This window comes from Oncorhynchus masou, chromosome 9 (assembly GCF_036934945.1).
Source record: "Oncorhynchus masou masou isolate Uvic2021 chromosome 9, UVic_Omas_1.1, whole genome shotgun sequence".
NCBI lineage: Eukaryota > Metazoa > Chordata > Actinopteri > Salmoniformes > Salmonidae > Oncorhynchus > Oncorhynchus masou.
The window spans coordinates 79,802,310-79,823,122 of record NC_088220.1 but is presented as its reverse complement, the minus strand read 5'-3'; the positions used below and the strand labels follow the sequence as shown (position 1 = coordinate 79,823,122).

At 45.9% G+C, this 20,813-nt stretch overlaps 1 protein-coding gene across 1 annotated transcript in view; it reads right to left on the bottom strand.

Annotated features, from left to right (window-relative positions):
* Nucleotides 1-20,813, bottom strand: part of LOC135546660 (phosphatidylinositol 3,4,5-trisphosphate 5-phosphatase 2A-like) — a 66,281-nt gene that overhangs the window by 31,518 nt on the left and 13,950 nt on the right. Inside the window, exons 2-8 of the mRNA XM_064975258.1 lie at nucleotides 15,809-15,872; nucleotides 10,611-10,755; nucleotides 6,022-6,112; nucleotides 3,335-3,481; nucleotides 3,164-3,254; nucleotides 2,644-2,733; nucleotides 2,144-2,239 (exon numbers count right to left, since the gene is read on the bottom strand). Coding sequence (XP_064831330.1) covers nucleotides 2,144-2,239; nucleotides 2,644-2,733; nucleotides 3,164-3,254; nucleotides 3,335-3,481; nucleotides 6,022-6,112; nucleotides 10,611-10,755; nucleotides 15,809-15,872 — 724 coding nt within the window. The remainder of the gene's footprint in view (nucleotides 1-2,143; nucleotides 2,240-2,643; nucleotides 2,734-3,163; nucleotides 3,255-3,334; nucleotides 3,482-6,021; nucleotides 6,113-10,610; nucleotides 10,756-15,808; nucleotides 15,873-20,813) is intronic.

The following is a 20,813-nucleotide window of genomic DNA, read 5'->3' as shown; positions in this document are numbered from 1 at the left end:
TTATAGATCGGCAGGTAAGGGTGCTCTCGAGTGGCTAGATGTTCTTTACCATTCGGCCATCTGATTTGCCACCAATGCTCCTTATAGGACACATCACTGCACTCTATACTCCTCTGTAAACTGGTCATCTCTCTATACCCGTCGCAAGACCCACTGGTTGATGCTTATTTATAAAACCCTCTTAGGCCTCACTCCCTACTATCTGAGATATCTACTGCAGCCCTCATCCTCCACATACAACACCCGTTCTGCCAGTCACATTCTGTTAAAGGTCCCCAAAGCACACACATCCCTGGGTCGCTCCTCTTTTCAGTTCGCTGCAGGTAGCGACAGGAACGAGCTGCAACAAACACTCAAACTGGACAGTTTTATCTCAATCTCTTCATTCAAAGACTCAGTCATAGACACTCTTACAGACATTTGTGGCTGCTTCGTGTGATGTTGTCTCTACCTTCTTGCTCTTTGTGCTGTTGTCTGTGCCCAATAATGTTTGTGCCATGTTGTGTTGCTGCCTTGTTGTGTTTTTGTGTGTTGCTGCCATGTTGTGTTGCTGCCATGCTGTGTTGCTGCCATGCTGTGTTGCTGCCATGCTGTGTTGCTGCCATGCTGTGTTGCTACCATGCTGTGTTGCTACCATGCTGTGTTTTCATGTGTTGCTACCATGCTGTGTTGCTACCATGTTGTGTTGCTACCATGTTGTGTTGCTACCATGCTGTGTTGCTACCATGCTGTGTTTTCATGTGTTGCTACCATGCTGTGTTGCTACCATGCTGTGTTTCTACCATGCTGTGTTGCTACCATGCTGTGTTGCTACCAAGCTGTGTTTTCATGTGTTGCTGCCATGCTGTGTTGCTACCATGTTGTGTTGCTACCATGCTGTGTTTTCATGTGTTGCTGCCATGCTGTGTTGCTACCATGCTGTGTTTTCAAGTGTTGCTACCATGTTGTGTTGCTGCCACACTGTTTTCATGTGTTGCTACCATGCTGTGTTGCTACCATGCTGTGTTGCTACCATGTTGTGTTGCTGCCATGCTGTGTTGCTACCATGTTGTGTTGCTGCCATGCTGTGTTGCTGCCATGCTGTGTTGCTGCCATGCTGTGTTGCTGCCATGCTGTGTTGCTGCCATGCTGTTGTCTTACAGTGGGTCTCTTTAAGTAGTGTTGTTGTGTCTCTCTTGTCGTGATGTGTGTTTTGTCCTATATTGTTATTTTATTTAACATTTTTAAACCCAGCCCCTGTCCCCGTTTGTGAGAGGCTGTCATAGTAAATAAGAATTTGTTTTTAACTGACTTGCCTAGTTAAATAAAAGGTTCAAGAATGTATTATGTTTTAAATTTGGCTTGTTTGAAGTCACAACCGACAGTGCAGGCGACTGCCGACTGACTGATCTACAAATGACATTGCATCATAAATAACTAGTCGTTATTGTCTGTAGATCAGTCAGTCGGTCACCATTTTGATGCTCTCCAACACAACCAATGTCTCTCAGAGTGGAAAACCAATCAATGAGTCAATCAATATTCAGCTCCATATGAGCTATGACCAATGGACATTCAGCTTCTCAAATCCAGCTGTTACTAACTTCTGAAACACGTAACAGACCAGGTGATGTTAATCGCAGAGTGATTCAACATGGTAACGTATTGAACTTGGATCCTGTTCAGCCAGCCCATTAAATCAACTCAGCTGGAGTGTATGTTTACATAGAGGTAAAGTACTTCCATTTAAGGTCAGTTCATTCAGGAAGGTTTCCATTTTAAATTCCTGAAATGGAATTCAAATGCCTATGTCCTGAACATAGTGAATTGAAATGGACCATGACCCCAGGCAGGCGTTGTGTTTACATCTCCAGAGCGCTAGCTAGCTGAGGCGTCCACTTCCTGGTTACTGATAGTGATCATCCTTCCATCACACCCACTCAGTAGTTGTCAGCTCCACTGAGCATAGTGTTGAGGGCTTTGGTCTCTACACTCTGGTCACATCAGTCATCTAAATCCTAACAGAGGTAGGACCACAGAGCAGACAGAACTACACATGGGGATAGGTGTGGCACATTCCAGTCTGTTCAAAAAACTTCCTGGAGAATCTAGGAATTCCGAGCCACACCCACTGATATATCGCCAAATGTGTGTTTGCATGTACCTCAAAGGCCTGTACGGGGATGGTTTTGCTGTGGCGTGTGAGAGGAGGAAGAGAGGAGAGAGTGGACACACTCAAATCCTGCACAGCCTTCAGAGCCTAGAGGTAGAGAGAGGAAGAGAGAGGAGAGAGGGAGAGAGAGAAAGGAGAGAGGGAGAGAGTTATTGAAACCTGAACAACCACAGTGTAAGGTATGTATACTGGCCCCCCTCCCCCCTCCCTCTCACTCCATCCCTCCCCCTCTCACTCCCTCCCACTCCCTCCCTCCATCCCCCTCCCACTCCCTCCCTCCATCCCTCTCACTCCATCTCTACCTCTCACTCCATCCCTCCCTCTCACTCCATCCCTCCCTCCCTCTCACTCCATCCCCCTCCATCCCTCCCCCTCCATCCCTCCCCCTCCCACTCCATGTGTAGCCTGAGCTCTGGGAGGGGGGGACATAGAATGGGGAGGGGGGGACATAGAATGACTACTAGATAATATTTCTCTGCTCGTAGGCTTACCTTCTTCTCTATAGAAGACAGTAGATCTTTGAGGATAGCCAGTTTAGTGACCAGATTCTCCAACTCCTGATCTCCACCCTGATTCACCGACTGCAGTGGAAAACAGACCGTTGCAATACACACACACACACTAGATGCTATGCAGGCGTGACCCCATGGTGTGTTGTCACACCATGGGAAAGTGGGTCTGGCCCTTTAAGACTACATTAGCCACAGTGTGTGTGTGTGTGTGTGTGTGTGTGTACAGCGTGACTCTCAAGCACAGCTGTCTCCAGGAACTCTTGTTGTTTTTCCCTGGGAGACAAAGAGCTCTTTCCTCATGACCCTCAGTGCACTCAGGAGCACTGTGTGTGTGTGTGTGTGTGTGTGTGTGTGTGTGTGTGTGTTAAAGAGGAAACCAAGGTGCGGCATGTCTAAGCTTCCTGTGCTTCCCAGAGTCATACATTTCACCTCACCATCTGTCTCCTGCGTGTACACGCGCACACACACACACACACACACGGTAGAAAAAGTATAATACCTGCTGTATCATCTTGGACACCATGAAGGCACTCTGTTGGTCAAACACCTTGGACAGGATCTCCAGTCCAGACAGAACCTTATCCACCTCCCTACACACACCCACAGATAGGTTTTTGAGTGTGTGTGTGACTGTGAGAGAGAACATTGTGTGTCTGTGTGTGTGTCTCACCCATTGAGGCGTTTGCAGGAGGACACCAGTGTCTTGTTGAGGTGGGGCAGAAAGCTGGCTCCCTGTTTGACAGCCTGTAGGTCCAGAGCGTAGCTTCCCTTCAGATACTCATGGGAAATGGTGCTCAGGCCGTTAGCAGCAGGGGCGCTAAAGTAGGACGGAACAACATCACAATCCGTGTCAGTAGAACAGACACGGGTCTTAAATCCTCTGGATTTTCCACAGAGACCATGGGGGGGCAGAGGGGGACTGGCCTTGTGGTGAGTATAGAACACTGGAGACCATGGGGGGGCGGAGGGGGACTGGCCTTGTGGTGAGTATAGAACACTGGAGACCATGGGGGGGGGCAGAGGGGGACTGGCCTTGTGGTGAGTATAGAACACTGGAGACCATGGGGGGCAGAGGGGACTGGCCTTGGGGGGGGGCAGAGGGGGACTGGCCTTGTGGTGAGTATAGAACACTGGAGACCATGGGGGGGCAGAGGGGGACTGGCCTTGTGGTGAGTATAGAACACTGGAGACCATGGGGGGGCAGAGGAGGACTGGCCTTGTGGTGAGTCTAGAACACTGGAGACCATGGGGGGGCGGAGGGGGACTGGCCTTGTGGTGAGTATAGAACACTGGAGACCATGGGGGGGCGGAGGGGGACTGGCCTTGTGGTGAGTCTAGAACACTGGAGACCATGGGGGGGCGGAGGGGGACTGGCCTTGTGGTGAGTCTAGAACACTGGAGACCATGGGGGGCGGAGGGGGACTGGCCTTGTGGTGAGTATAGAACACTGGAGACCATGGGGGGGCAGAGGAGGACTGGCCTTGTGGTGAGTCTAGAACACTGGAGACCATGGGGGGCGGAGGGGGACTGGCCTTGTGGTGAGTATAGAACACTGGAGACCATGGGGGGCGGAGGGGGACTGGCCTTGTGGTGAGTATAGAACACTGGAGACCATGGGGGGGGCAGAGGAGGACTGGCCTTGTGGTGAGTCTAGAACACTGGAGACCATGGGGTGGCGGAGGGGGACTGGCCTTGTGGTGAGTATAGAACACTGGAGACCATGGGGGGGCAGAGGAGGACTGGCCTTGTGGTGAGTCTAGAACACTGGAGACCATGGGGGGGGGGGGGGACTGGCCTTGTGGTGAGTATAGAACACTGGAGACCATGGGGGCAGAGGAGGACTGGCCTTGTGGTGAGTATAGAACACTGGAGACCATGGGGGGGCAGAGGGGGACTGGCCTTGTGGTGAGTATAGAACACTGGAGACCATGGGGGGCAGAGGAGGACTGGCCTTGTGGTGAGTCTAGAACACTGGAGACCATGGGGGGCGGAGGGGGACTGGCCTTGTGGTGAGTATAGAACACTGGAGACCATGGGGGGCGGAGGGGGACTGGCCTTGTGGTGAGTCTAGAACACTGGAGACCATGGGGGGGGGCGGAGGGGGACTGGCCTTGTGGTGAGTCTAGAACACTGGAGACCATGGGGGGCGGAGGGGGACTGGCCTTGTGGTGAGTATAGAACACTGGAGACCATGGGGGGCAGAGGAGGACTGGCCTTGTGGTGAGTCTAGAACACTGGAGACCATGGGGGGCGGAGGGGGACTGGCCTTGTGGTGAGTATAGAACACTGGAGACCATGGGGGGGCGGAGGGGGACTGGCCTTGTGGTGAGTATAGAACACTGGAGACCATGGGGGGGCAGAGGAGGACTGGCCTTGTGGTGAGTCTAGAACACTGGAGACCATGGGGTGGCGGAGGGGGACTGGCCTTGTGGTGAGTATAGAACACTGGAGACCATGGGGGGCAGAGGAGGACTGGCCTTGTGGTGAGTCTAGAACACTGGAGACCATGGGGGGGGGGGGGACTGGCCTTGTGGTGAGTCTAGAACACTGGAGACCATGGGGGGGCAGAGGAGGACTGGCCTTGTGGTGAGTATAGAACACTGGAGACCATAGAACACTGGAGACCATGGGGGGGGGGGGGGCAGAGGGGGACTGGCCTTGTGGTGAGTATAGAACACTGGAGACCATGGGGGGGCAGAGGGGGACTGGCCTTGTGGTGAGTATAGAACACTGGAGACCATGGGGGGCGGAGGGGGACTGGCCTTGTGGTGAGTCTAGAACACTGGAGACCATGGGGGGCGGAGGAGGACTGGCCTTGTGGTGAGTCTAGAACACTGGAGACCATGGGGGGGCGGAGGGGGACTGGCCTTGTGGTGAGTCTAGAACACTGGAGACCATGGGGGGCAGAGGGGGACTGGCCTTGTGGTGAGTCTAGAACACTGGAGAAAACAGGACAACAACTTTCCAAAGTCACAGATTTCCTCAGGATCAGACGGCTGCTGACTCACTGTCTAAGTAAAGACAAACTACACACACGGTTTCTGTGGAGTCCCACACACACACAGCATCCTCTCTGAGCGGTGTGGTTTTAAACAGGATGTTGTCTTCCTATCTGAGGAGATGAGGGGGGGGGGTGAAGGGCAGGAGGGTAAGAGAAGATAGAAAATGAAGAGAAGAGGGAAGAGAGGGGAAGGGTTCTTGAGGGTTGTTCTTGGCCCTGAACAGACTTACTGAATCTCTACAACCAGCATCAGTTGGTAGGCAGTTGATCACATTTAAGACCCACCTTTTACTAGGGCCAGGAGTTTTACCAGGTCCCGCAAAATTGTGTGTGTGTGTTTGTTCCGTGTGCTGTACCTGTCGGTTGGTGTCTCCGGGGCGGAGCCTGTAGGTGTTGTGGAGGTGGAGGCGGAACGAGGAGGAAGGGGTGGCTTCTCGTCTTCACCATCTGACCAATCACATAGAGAGTTAACACTTGACCAATCAGAGAAAGAGACGGAGCGAGAGACAGACAAAGAGATACTAGTCTTTCAGAGCGTTCAGTCAGCCCACTGACATCCTATCAGATCACAGCTAAATCAATCTACCTGAACAAAGCAATACTCAATCATGAGGCATCAAAGCCAAAAGGAACTGAGTAACATTAAGAAATGCTGTAGATTGAAGGAAAGTAGTGTAGAAATCTACCAAAAAAACAATGAGGCAACAACAAATTCAATCCCTTTCAGACAACTTCCTGGATAAAAGGTTCCACTGTAATAGTGAAGGTGTAGACTTGGCAGTAGAAAACCTAAACAGTATATTTGACCTCTCAACTTCCCTATCAAATCTAATAATTTCAAACAGAAAACCAAAGAAAATGAACAACGCTGACAAATGGGTTGATGAAGAATGCAAAAACCTAAGAAAGAAATTGAGAAACCTGTCCAACCAAAAACATAGAGACACAGAAAACCCGAGCCTACACCTTCACTATGGTGAATCACTAAAACAATACAGAAATACACTACAGAAAAAGAAGGAACAGCACGTCAGGAATCACCTCAATGTAGCTGAAGAATCCATAGAATCTAACCACTTCTGGGAAAATTGGAAAACACTAAACAAACAACACCAAGAGTTATCTATCCAAAACGGAGATGTGTGGATAAACCACTTCTCCAATCTGTTTGTCTCTGTAACAAAGAACAAACACCAAAAACGTATACATGATCAATTACAAATCTTAAAATCAACTATTAAAAGACTACCAGAACCCACTGGATTCTCAAATTACATTGAATGAACTACAGGACAAAATACAAACCCTCAAACCCAAAAAGAAATGTGGTGTTGATGGTATCCTAAATGAAATGATAAAATATACAGACAACACATTCCAATTGGCTATACTTAAACTCTTTAACATCATCCTTAGCTCTGGCATCTTCCCCAATATTTGGAACCGAGGACTGATCACCCCAATCCACAAAAGTGGAGACAAATTTGTACCGGGGGAAATGTGAAAACAGCAACCTTGGGAAAATCCCCTGCATTATCATTAACAGTAGCCTCATACATTTCCTCAGTGAAAACAATGTACTGAGCAAATGTCAAATTTCTACCATAATACCGTACGACAGACCACGTATTCACCCTGCACACCGCAATTGACAAATAAATCAAAACAAAAGCAGTCTTTTCACGCGTTGTTGATTTCCATAAAGCTTTTGACTAAATTTGGCATGAGGGTCTGCTATACTGGTCACCCCCAAAGCCAACACCTCCTTTGGCCGCTTTTCCATCCAGTTCTCTGCTGCCAATGACTGGAACAAATTGCAAAAATCACTGAAGTTGGAGACTTATATCTCCTTCACTAACTTTTAGCATCAGCTGTCAGAGCAGCTTACCGATCACTGCAGCTGTACACAGCCCATCTGTAAATAGCCCACCCAACCAACTAACTACCTCATCCCCATATTTGTTTTTCTGCTCTTTTGCACACCAGTATTTCTACTTGCACATCCTCATCTGCACATCTATCACTCCAGTGTAAATTGCTAAATTGATTTGCCACTACGGCCTATTTATTGCCTTACCTCCCTAATCTTACTATATTTACACACACTGCACATAGATTTTTCTATTGTGTTATTGACTGTACGTTTATTTATCCCATGTGTAACTCCGTGTTGTTTTTGTCGCACTGCTTTGCTTTATCCTGGATAGGTCGCAGTTGAACATGAGAACTTGTTCTCAACTGACCTTCCTGGTTAAATAAAAGGTTAAATATATATATATTTTTAAATAAATAAATACAAATTGATGGAAGGTGGTGTTGGGGGGAAAACATACAACATGTACACAAACAACAAGTGTTAAAGTTGGCAAAAACTTTCTTTCCACAGGGCCATGGGGTGAGACAGGGATGCAGCTTAAGCCCCACCCTCTTTAACACATATATATGAATTGGCGAGGGCACTAGAACAGTCTGCAGCACCTGGCCTCACCCTAGAATCTGAAGTCAAATGTCTACTGATGATCTGGTGCTTCTGTCCCCAACCAAGGAGGGCCTACAGCAGCACCTAGATCTTCTGCACAGATTCTGCCAGACCTGGGGCCTGACAGTAAATCCCAGTAAGAGAAAAATAATGGTGTTACAAAAAAGGTCCAGTTACCAGGACCATAAATACAAATTCTATCTAGACACCATTGCCCTTGAGCACACAAAAAAATGTATACATACCTCGGCCTAAACATCAGCACCACGGGTAACATCCACAAAGCTGTAAAGAAGCTGAGAAATGAGGCAAGAAGGGCCTTCTACGCTAACAAAAGGAACATCAAATTCAACATCCAAATTAGGATCTGGCTAAAATTACTCAGTTATAGAACCCATTGCCCGTTATGGTTGTGAGGTCTGGGGTCCGCTCACCGACAAAGAATTCACAAAATGGGGCAAAAACACCAAATAATGCATGCAGAGCAGAATAGGGCCGATGCCTGCTAATTATAAAATCCAGAAAATAAATTCTACAACCACCTAAAAGGAAGCGATTCCCAAACCTTTAATAACAATGCCATCACCTACAGAAGAGCCCGCTAAGCAAGCTGGTCCTGGGGCTCTGTTCACAAACACAGACAGACCCCTAGGACAGCAACACAATAAGACAAAAACCAAATCGTGAGAGACAACAGAAAGAATTAACAAAAAAACAGCAAACTAATTTGTAAAAATACTAATAACTTCACAGATTTTCAGTGTAAAGGGTTTAAACACTGTTTCCCATGCTTGTTCAATGAACCATAAACAATTAATGAACATGCACCTGTGGAACGGTCGTTAAAACACTAACAGCTAACAGCTTACAGACAGTAGGCAATTAAGGTCACAGTTAGGACACTAAAGAGGCCTTTCTACTGACTCTGAAAAACAAAACAAAAAGAAAGATGCCCAGGGTCCCTGCTCATCTGGTGAACGTGCCTTAGGCATGCTGCAAGGAGGCATGAGGACAGCAGATGTGGCCAGGGCAATAAATTGCAATGTCCGTACTGTGAGAAGCCTCACCAGCAGTGATGGTCGGATTCGCGTTTATCGTCAAAGGAATGAGGCGTTACGCCGAGGCCTGTACTCTGAAGCAGGATCGATTTGGATGTGGAGGGTTTGTCATGGTCTTGGGCTGTGTCTCACAGCATCATCGGACTGAGCATGTTGTCATTGCAGGCAATCTCAACGCTATGTGTTACAGGGAAGACATCCTCCTCCCTCATGTGGTACCCTTCCTGCAAGCTCATCCTGACATGACCCTCCAGCATGACAATGCCACCAGCCATACTGCTCGTTCTGTGTGTGATTTCCTGCAAGACAGGAATGTCAGTGTTCTACCACGACCAGTGAAGAGCCCGGATCTCAATCCCATTGAGCACATCTGGGACCTGTTGGATCGGAGGGTGCGGGCCATTCCCCCCCAGAAATGTCCTGGAACTTGCAGGTGCCCCGGTGGAAGAGTAGGGTAACATCTCACAGCAAGAACTGGCAAATCTGGTGCAGTCCATGAGGAGGAGATGCACTGCAGTACTTAATGCAGCTGGTGGCCACACCAGAAACTGACTGTTACTTTTGATTTTGACCCCCCCTTTGTTCAGGAACACATTTTTCCATTTTTGTTCGTCATGTCTGTGGAACTTGTTCAGTTTGTCTCAGATGTTGAATCTTGTTATGTTCATACAAATATTTACACATGTTAAGTTTGCTGAAAATAAACAGTTGACAGTGAGAGGACTTCTTTTTCTGCTGAGTTTAGAATGCTATTTGGCTCTAAACAGAGAGTACACAGTGGCAGAATACCTGACCACTGTGACTGACCCAAAATTATGGAAAGCTTTGACTATGTACAGACACAGTGAGCATAGCCTTGCTATTGAGAGAGGCCACCGTAGGCAGACCTGGCTCTCAAGAGAAGACCGGCTATGTGCACACTGCCCACAACATGAGGTGGAAACAGTTGCACTTCTTAACCTCTTACCAAATGTATGACCATATTAAATAAACATATTTCCTTTAGATTACACAGACCCACAAAGATGTCCAAAACAAATCCAATCTTGCTAAACTCTCACATCGGTCATCTCAATATCGCTAAACTCCCATATCGGTCATCTCAATGTCGCTAAACTCCCATATCGGTCATCTCAATGTCACTAAACTACCATGTCGGTCATCTCAATGTCACTAAACTCCCATATCGGTCATCTCAATGTCGCTTAAATACCATATCGGTCATCTCAATGTCGCTAAACTCCCATATCGGTCATCTCAATGTCGCTAAACTCCCATATCGGTCATCTCAATGTCGCTAAACTCCCATATCGGTCATCTCAATGTCACTAAACTCCCATATCGGTCATCTCAATGTCGCTAAACTCCCATATCGGTCATCAATGTTGCTAAACTATTTTGGGTGTACCTGAGTAGTCCCTGTCCTCTGGGATGCTCTCCTCTCTGTCTACGGGGTACAGTAGAGTGCTGACCAGTCCCTGGCTGGGCTGGAGGTACAACAGGACCAGCTCTGGGAGGCTCTTAAACCGCTTCGGCTGCACCCCCTGAGACGTCTGAGAGAGGGAGAGAGGAGCAGGAGAGAGAGTAGGCACTTCAAAGAAATACACTGGTGCAGAGACACGTCACACTCTGGACAGCACGTTCAGAATAAAGCTGGGTAGGTAGTAGATTGGTAGGTAGGTAGTAGATTGGTAGGTAGGTAGTAGATTGGTAGGTAGGTTGAAGATTGGTTGGTTGGTAGTAGATTGGTAGGTAGGATGTACTCAGCAAACTGGATGCAGTTTATCACAGTGCCATCCGTTTTGTTACTAAAGCACCTTATACCACCCACCACTGCGACCTGTATGCTCTAGTCGCCAGACCCACTGGCTCCAGGCCATCTACAAGTCCATGCTAGGTAAAGCTCCGCCTTATCTCAGTTCACTGGTCACGATGGCAACACCCACCCGTAGCACGCGCTCCAGCAGGTGTATCTCACTGATCATCCCTAAAGCCAACACCGCCTTTCGTTCCAGTTCTCTGCTGCCTGTGACTGGAACGAATTGCAGAAATCGCTGAAGTTGGAGACTTATCTCCCTCACCAACTTTAAACATCTGCTATCTGAGCAGCAAACCAATCGCTGCAGCTGTACATAGTCTATCTATAGTCTAGTCTATACCCAATTTTACCAACCTCATCCCCATACTGTTTTTATTTATTTACTTTTATGCTCTTTTGCACACCAATAGCTCTACCTGTACATGACCATCTGATCATTTATCACTCCAGTGTTAATCTGAAAAATTGTAATTATTTGCCTACTTCCTCATGCCCTTTGCACACAATGTATATAGACTCTTTTTTTCCTACTGTGTTATTGACTTGTTTATTGTTTACTCCATGTGTAACTCTGTGTTGCTGTCTGTTTATCTTGGCCAGGTCGCAATTGCAAATGAGAACTTGTTCTCAACTAGCCTACCTGGTTAAATAAAGGTGTTCTCAACTAGCCTACCTGGTTATATAAAGGTGAAATAAAAAAATAAAATGGTAGGTAGGTAGGTAGATTGGTAGGTAGGTTGAAGATTGGTTGGTTGATAGTAAATTGATAGGTAGGTATGTAGGTAGGTACTAGATTGGTAGGTCGGTAGTAGATTGGTAGCAGATTGGTAGTTAGGTAGTAGTTTGTCTGTTAGGTAGGTATTTTATGGCTTGATAGTTAGGCAGCTAAGTAGTAGGTAGGTAGGTAGGAAGAAGATTGGTTGGTAGTAGATTGGTAGGTACTAGATTGGTAGGTAGGTATGTAGGAGATTGGTAGGTAGGTAGGTACTAGAATAAAGCTGGGTAGGTAGCATATTGGTTGGTAGGTAGATATGTAGGTCACAGTTTGGTAGAAGAGTAGGTAGTAGATTGGTAGGTAGCAGTCTGGTAGGTAGAAGAGTAGGTAGTAGATTGGTAGGTAGGTAGGCAGTAGTTTGGTGGGTAGGTAGTATATTGGTTGGTAAGTAGATAGGTACATTTGGTAGGTAGGTACAGTGAGGGGAAAAAAGTATTTGATCCCCTGCTGATTTTGTACGTTTGCCCACTGACAAAGAAATGATCAGTCTATAATTTTAATGGTAGGTTTATTTGAACAGTGAGAGACAGAATAACAAAACAAAAATCTAGAAAAACGCACGTCAAAAATGTTATAAATTGATTTGCATTTTAATGAGGGAAATAAGTATTTGACCCCTCTGCAAAACATGACTTAGTACTTGGTGGCAAAACCCATGTTGGCAATCAGAGGTCAGACGTTTCTTGTAGTTGGCCACCAGGTTTGCACACATCTCAGGAGGGATTTTGTCCCACTCCTCTTTGCAGATCTTCTCCAAGTCATTAAGGTTTCGAGGCTGACATTTGGCAACTCGAACCTTCAGCTCCCTCCACAGATGTTCTATGGGATTAAGGTCTGGAGACTGGCTAGGCCACTCCAGGACCTTAATGTGCTTCTTCTTGAGCCACTCCTTTGTTGCCTTGGCTGCGTGTTTTGGGTCATTGTCAGGCTGGAATACCCATTCACAACCCATTTTCAATGCCCTGGCTGAGGGAAGGAGGTTCTCACTCAACATGGCCCCGTCCATCGTCCCTTTGATACGGTGAAGTTGTCCTGTCCCCTTAGCAGAAAAACACCCCCAAAGTATGATGTTTCAACCTCCATGTTTGACGGTGGGGATGGTGTTCTTGGGGTCATAGGCAGCATTCCTCCTTCTCCAAACACGGCGAGTTGAGTTGATGCCAAAGAGCTCCATTTTGGTCTCATCTGACCACAACACTTTCACCCAGATGTCCTCTGAATCATTCAGATGTTCATTGGAAAACTTCAGACGGGCATGTATATGTGTTTTCTTGAGCAGGGTGACCTTGCGGGCGCTGCAGGATTTCAGTCCTTCACGGCGTAGTGTGTTACCAATTGTTTTCTTGGTGACTATGGTCGCAGCTGCCTTGAGATCATTGACAAGATCCTCCCGTGTAGTTCTGGGCTGATTCCTCACCGTTCTCATGATCATTGCAACTCCACGAGTTGAGAACTTGCTTGGAGCCCCAGACCGAGGGAGATTGACAGTTGTTTTGTGTTTATTCCATTTGCGAATAATCGCACCAACTGTTGGCACCTTCTCACCAAGCGGCTTGGCGATGGACTTGTAGCCCATTCCAGCCTTGTGTAGGTCTACAATCTTGTCCCTGACATCCTTGTAGAGCTCTTTGGTCTTGGCCATGGTGTCGAGTTTGGAATCTGATTGATTGATTGCTTCTGTGGATAGGTGTCTTTTATACAGGTAACAAACTGAGATTAGGAGCACTCCCTTTAAGAGTGTCCTCCTAATCTCAGCTCGTTACCTGTATAAAAGACACCTGGGAGTAGATTGGTAGGTAGATAGTAGATTGGTAGGTAGGTAGGTAGGTAGGTAGTAGATTGGTAGGCAGGTAGTAGATTGGTAGGTAGGTAGTAGATTGGTAGGTAGATAGTAGATTGGTAGGTAGGTAGTAGAATGATCTTGGTAGCTCAGTGTCTGAATGTACACCATCACGTTCTGTTCATTAATATGTGTTGGAGGGTTTACAGTGGGAGGCTGTAAAACCCTAAGGCTCTCAACTGGCAATGGGTGGGGAGCCTGGCAGCCACATTCACTCTGTTTCAGTGATGTTTCATTGAACTGAAGTCTTTGTAAAGCAAATGATTTGGTAAAGTGAAACAAAAGTGAAACAGAGAAATCAGTGTGGATTCCAGGCAAAGGGACCAGGAGTGGGGGGGGGTATTATGATATGTGAGTGTGTGTTGTGGGGGGGATTGGAGACTCATCCAGCTGCTAGACACAGAGCACAAAGAGACTGCTGTGTGTTTGTGTGCATGCGTGTGAGTGCATGTGTGTGTCAGCTCAGAGCCAACACCAGAGCCAGAGCCTGCCAGTTCCTACTGATCCAGACACACAGCATACAGTGGGGCAAAAAAGTATTTAGTGAGCCACCAATTGTGCAAGTTCTCCCACTTAAAAAGATGAGAGAGGCCTGTAATTTTCATCATAGATACACTTCAACTATGACAGACGAAATGAGAAAAAAAATCCAGAAAAATCACATTGTAGGATTTTTTTATGAATTTATTTGCAAATTATGGTGGAAAATAAGTATTTGGTCACCTACAAACAAGCAAGATTTATGGCTCTCACAGACCTGTAACAACTTCTTTAAGAGGCTCCTCTGTCCTCCACTCGTTACCTGTATTAATGGCACCTGTTTGAACTTGTTATCAGTATAAAAGACACCTGTCCACAACCTCAAACAGTCACACTCCAAACTCCACTATGGCCAAGACCAAAGAGCTGTCAAAGGACACCAGAAACAAAATTGTAGACCTGCACCAGACTGGGAAGACAGAATCTGCAATAGGTAAGCAGCTTGGTTTGAAGAAATCAACTGTGGCAGCAATTATTAGGAAATGGAAGACCACTGATAATCTCCCTCGATCTGGGGCTTCACACAAGATCTCACCCTGTGGGGTCAAAATGATCACAAGAACGGTGAGCAAAAATCCCAGAACCACCCGGGGGGACCTAGTGAATGACCTGCAGAGAGCTGGGACCAAAGTAACAAAGCCTACCATCAGTAACACACTACGCCGCCAGGGACTCAAATCCTGCAAAGCCAGTACATGTCCAGGCCCGTCTGAAGTTTGCTAGAGAGCATTTGGATGATCCAGAAGAAGATTAGGAGAATGTCAGATGGTCAGATGAAACCAAAATAGAACTTTTTGGTAAAAACTCAACTCGTCGTGTTTGGAGGACAAAGAATGCTGAGTTGCATCCAAAGAACACCATACCTACTGTGAAGCATGGGGGTGGAAACATCATTCTTTGGGGCTGTTTTTCTACAAAGGAACCAGGACGACTGATCCGTGTAAAGGAAAGAATGAATGGGGCCATGTATCGTGAGATTTTGAGTGAAAACCTCCTTCCATCAGCAAGGGCATTGAAGATGAAACGTGGCTGGGTCTTTCAGCATGACAATGATCCCAAACACACCGCCCGGGCAATGAAGGAGTGGCTTCGTAAGAAGCATTTCAAGGTCCTGGAGTGGCCTAGCCAGCCTCCAGATCTCAACCCCATAGAAAATCTTTGAAAGGAGTTGAAAGTCTGTGTTGCCCAGCAACAGCCCCAAAACATCACTGCTCTAGAGGAGATCTGCATGGAGGAATGGGCCAAAATACCAGCAACAGTGTGTGAAAATCTTGTGAAGACTTACAGAAAACGTTTGACCTCTGTCATTGCCAACAAAGGGTATATAACAAAGTATTGAGATAAACTTTTGTTATTGACCAAATACTTATTTTCCACCATAATTTGCAAATAAATTCATTAAAAATCCTACAATGTGATTTTCTGGATTTATTTCTCTCATTTTGTCTGTCATAGTTGAAGGGTACCTATGATGAAAATTACAGGCCTCTCTCATCTTTTTAAGTGGGAGAACTTGCACAAATGGTGGCTGACTAAATACTTTTTTGCCCCACTGTATACACTCTAGATATGCATAGAAAGACATACCAACTCACACCCATGGGTGTGTATGGAGGTGGTGTATAATGGTACCTGGACTGCCAAGAATCCCTCTTCATCTGGGAGAACCCTATAGGTGTGGACATGCTTCTGAAACCTAGAGAGGAAGGAGAAAGGAGAGAGAGAGAGCGGGAGAGAAGGAGCGGGAGAGGAGAGGAAGGAGAGAGAGAGAGAGCGGGAGAGGAAGGAGAGAGAGAGAGAGCGGGAGAGGAAGGAGAGAGAGAGAGAGCAGGAGAGGAAGGAGAGAGAGAGATAGCGGGAGAGGGAGGAGAGAGAGAGATAGCGGGAGAGGGAAGAGAGAGAGAGAGAGCGGGAGAGGGAAGGAGAGAGAGAGCGGGAGAGGAAGGAGAGAGCGGGAGAGGAAGGAGAGTGAGAGAGAGAGCAGGAGAGGAAAGAGAGAGAAAGATCAGGAGAGGAAGGAGAGAGAGATGGAGAGATCAAGGAGAGATGGAGAGAGCAAGGAGAGAGTAAGCAGAGAGAGAGCGAGAAGACAGAGCGAGCGAGGAAGGAGAGAGCAAAGGACGTAAAGAGGGATGAGAGGAGAAGAGAGAGGAGGGAGGAGTTGGAGAGGGAAGGGAGAGGAGAAGGGAGACATTAGTACTTTCACCACAGGAATTACAGATTCCCTGCAAAGTGTGTGATGGGGATCTGGAGGGAGTTTCAACCTTCTGCTGTCTGTCAAACTCAGCCAACATGGCATTACTGCTGATAGAACTTACTCACCCCGACACACAATGGCAAGAAAAGCAAGAACACATATTTACCAATGTTTCCTGTGTGCAAGTGTGTCATTGTGCTGCAATGTTGTCTATGCAAAACATGCCAGTTTAACCTAATTTTGCCTGCCTGCCTGCCTGCCACGTCCAGCATCACTACTCTCGACGGTTCTGACTTAGGTATTTGTAGTTGTCCACATATTCTAGGTGTCTGGTTAGACTGTAAACTCTCCTTCCAGACTCACATCAAACATCTCCAATCCAAAGTTAAATCAAGAACTGGCTTCCTATTTTGCAACAAAGCATCCTTCACTCATGCTGCCAAACACACCCTTGTAAAACTGACTTTAAAAAAAAATGTACCTTGATTTTACTAGGCAAGTCAGTTAAGAACAAATTCTTATTTTCAATGACGGCCTAGGAACAGTGGGTTAACTGCCTGTTCAGGGGCAGAATGACAGATTTGTACCTTGTCAGCTCGGGGATTCGAACTTGCAACCTTTCGGTTACCAGTCCAACGCTCTAACCACTAGGCTACCCAGCCGCCCCATCCTACCGATCCTCGGCGATGTCATCTACAAAATAGCCTCCAATACCCGACTCAATAAATTGGATGCAGTCTATCACAGTGCCATCCGTTTTGTCACCAAAGCCCCATTTACTACCCACCATTGCGACCTGTACGCTCTCGTTGGCTGGACCTCGCTTCATACTCGTCGCCAAACCCACTGGCTCCATGTCATCTACAAGACCCTGCTAGGTAAAGTCCCCCCTTATCTCAGCTCGCTGGTCACCATAGCAGCACCCACCTGTAGCACGCTCTCCAGCAGGTATATCTCTCTGGTCACCCCCAAAACCAATTCTTTCTTTGGCCACCTCTCCTTCCAGTTCTCTGCTGCCAATGACTGGAACGAACTACAAAAAGCACTGAAACTGGTAACACTTATCTCCCTCACTAGCTTTAAGCACCAACTGTCAGAGCAGCTCACAGATTACTGCACCTGTACATAGCCCATCTATAATTTAGCCCAAAACAACTACCTCTCCCCCTACTGTATTTATTTATTTTGCTCTTTTGCACCCCATTATTTCTCTTTACTTTGCACATTATTCCACTGCAAATCTACCATTCCAGTGTTTTACTTGCTATATTGTATTTACTTCGCCACCATGGCCTTTTTTTGCCTTTACCTCCCTTATCTCACCGCATTTGCTCACATCGTATATAGACTTGTTGATACGGTATTATTGACTGTATGTTTGTTTTACTCCATGTGTAACTCTGTGTTGTTGTATGTGTCGAACTGCTTTGCTTTATTTTAGCCAGGTTGCAATTGTAAATGAGAACTTGTTCTCAACTTGCCTACCTGGTTAAATAAAGGTGAAATAAATAAATAAATAAAATAAATGTGTGCCATTCAGAGGGTGAATGGGCAAGACAAAAGATTTAAGTGCCTTTGAACAGGGTATGGTAGTAGGTTCACGGCACACTGGCTAGTGTCAAAAACTGGAACGCTGCCGTTTTTTTCCACGATTAACAGTTGAATCAAGAATGATCCACCACCCAAAGGACATCCAGCCAACTTGACACAACTGTGGGAAGCATTGGAGTCAACATGGGCCAGCATCCCTGTGGAACGCTTTCAACAACCTTGTAGAGTCCATGCGACGAATTGAAACGTCGCATGGACTAGGATATCTTCTCATCTTATTATTTGCCACTGTTTTTCCTCCATATTTTGGGGGGTGTCTATCACTTCGGCAACACTGACCTTGTCCATAACGCTAATTAAGCTTGCTAAACATATAAATATGAGAGAGACAGAGACAAAGAGGGACAGAGAGCGAGAAAAATATCCAAACCCTCTTACATGCGTGCGCGAGCATCGCAAAATAAATGTAGAAATCCATGTTATTCAATTATTGCACCCCCACTGCTCGCACGCCAACGAGCGTCTGCGATGCCAAGGGCTAAAATAGAACTCCTTTCTATTTCTGACACAGATCTCGCTGGAAGTCCTGCCTCTCCCATCTCCTCATTGGTTTATAGAAGCAGGTACCCACGTGCCATCTCCTCATTGGTTATACCCACGCGTGTGATTGAAATATTATGAAAGTTTAGATGCCGATCACCATATAGGTTCAAAGATGAAAAAGTCTGGAAAGTAGAGAGATGACGAGAAACGATTCAGTTGGCCGTTTTATGTGTGGATTAATTGTCGGAGTAGAGGACCTTGTGCATATCAGGTAAAAAAAAAACAACTCAATGTTTATATCCCAGGACAAATTAGCTAGCAACAGCAAGCTAGCTAAATAGGACAAATTAGCTAGCAAGTGTAAGCTAATTAGCTAAATTGCCATACATGTTTAATTCTTTTCGACCTGTCCCCAAATTAATGACATTGGTTCAGAGTTTGTTTTGATATTTTAACCTGCGTCTCGTGATCACGTTTGGTGTAGGGGGACAAAATAAAATTGTGCACGATGGCGCAAGCGCGCAGCCGGTTTGGGTTCCATGTTTGATAACTTTCTGGACTCCACATTCACTCACAGTAAAGAAGGCATCAATCTAGCAGTAAAAAAACAAACTATATATTCAGACAAAATGGCAAAAGAAGCAAAAAATAAATAAAACAAAACAAAAAAGATCACAGATGACAACTGTTTTGATGCCGATTGTAAAATTATAAGGAAAAAAATGAGAAAACTATTCAACCAAAAGCACAGAGACCCAAACAATGGGCTCAGGCTCTCAAATAAATCAATAAAAAAGCCTGCAGACCTGATGGCATCCTAAACGAAATGCTCAAACTCACAAGTGCAAAATATCAATTGGCTTAAAACTGTTTAATTTGATCCTGAGTGTAGGTTATTTCCCTGACATCTGGAACCAAGGACTCATAACCACAATCTTTAAGAACGGAGACCAATGTGACCCTAACAATTACAGAGGCATTTGTGTGAACAGTAAGGTTTTCTGTAGTATTATAAATGTAAGAGTTCTAAACTTCCTTAACTTTTTTGGGATAAGGGGCAGTATTCGGAAGTTTGGATGACTGAGGTGCCCAAAGTAAACTGCCTGTTACTCAGGCCCAGAAGCTATCCATATAATTGGTAGATTTGGATAGAAAACACTGCAAAACTGTTAAAATAATGTTTGAGAGTATAACAGAACTGACATGGCAGGCGAAAACCTGAAGAAAATACATCCAGGAAGTGGGATATTTTTGATGTGTGTAGTTTTCAATTGCCTGCCTTTACAGTTTGTAATGGGTTAGGACACAGATTGCAGTTCCTATGGCTTCCACTGGATGTCAACAGTCTTTAGACATTGTTTCAGGCTTGTTTTCTGAAAAATTAGGAAGAATGAGACCATTCTGTCAGTGTACTATAGAATTAACCAGAGCTGTTTTGTGCGCGTGACCAATTGCGCACCGCTCATTGTTTTTCCTTTCTATTGAATACACTATTGTCCGGTTGAAATATTATCGATCATTTAGACAATAGACAACCTGAGGATTAATTATAAACATCGTTTGACATGTTTTGACGAACTTTACCAGTACTATTAGGATGTAGTCATCTGCATGTTGTGACCGCAGTTATCGAACAAAACAAACATTTATTGTGTAACAGGGACTCATGAGTGCAACCAGATTTAGATCATCAAAGGTAAGTGATTAATTTTCTCTCTATTTCTGACTTTTGTGACTCCTCTACTTGGCTTGAAAATGTTTGTATGCTTTTGTAAGCAGGGCGTTGTCCACAGATGCTTTCGCTGTAAGGCCTATCCTAAAAAGGTTTTAATAAGCACAATGTCTTGAGTAAACGCCAAATTGGATTTATACCAAAACATCACACGACTCATCATATTTACACCCTACACACCCTGATAGATAAACATGTCCACCAAAATAATACCAAAACATACTCTTGCTTTATCGACTTCAAAAGGCATTTGATTCTATTTGGCATACAGGACTGTTCTACAAAGTTATTGAAAGTGGTGTAGGGGGTAAAACATACGACATAACTAAATCAATGTATACTGGCAATACGTGCTGCATTAAAATTGGTAAGAAAATAACTGAATTCTTTAACCAGGGGCGGAGCCTTCACCAGGGTTGCAATCTGAGCCCTGCACTCTTCAATATTTACATTAACGACGTGGCCACTATTCTAGAAAAAGCCTCAGCCCTCAGATGACCTATACCTGCTGTCACCCACAGCACATGGCCTACAGCAGAGCCTGGACCTGCTAGAGCAGTTTTTGTACGTGCAGTTTTCTGTATATTTTATACCAATTGAGAACTTTGGTCTAA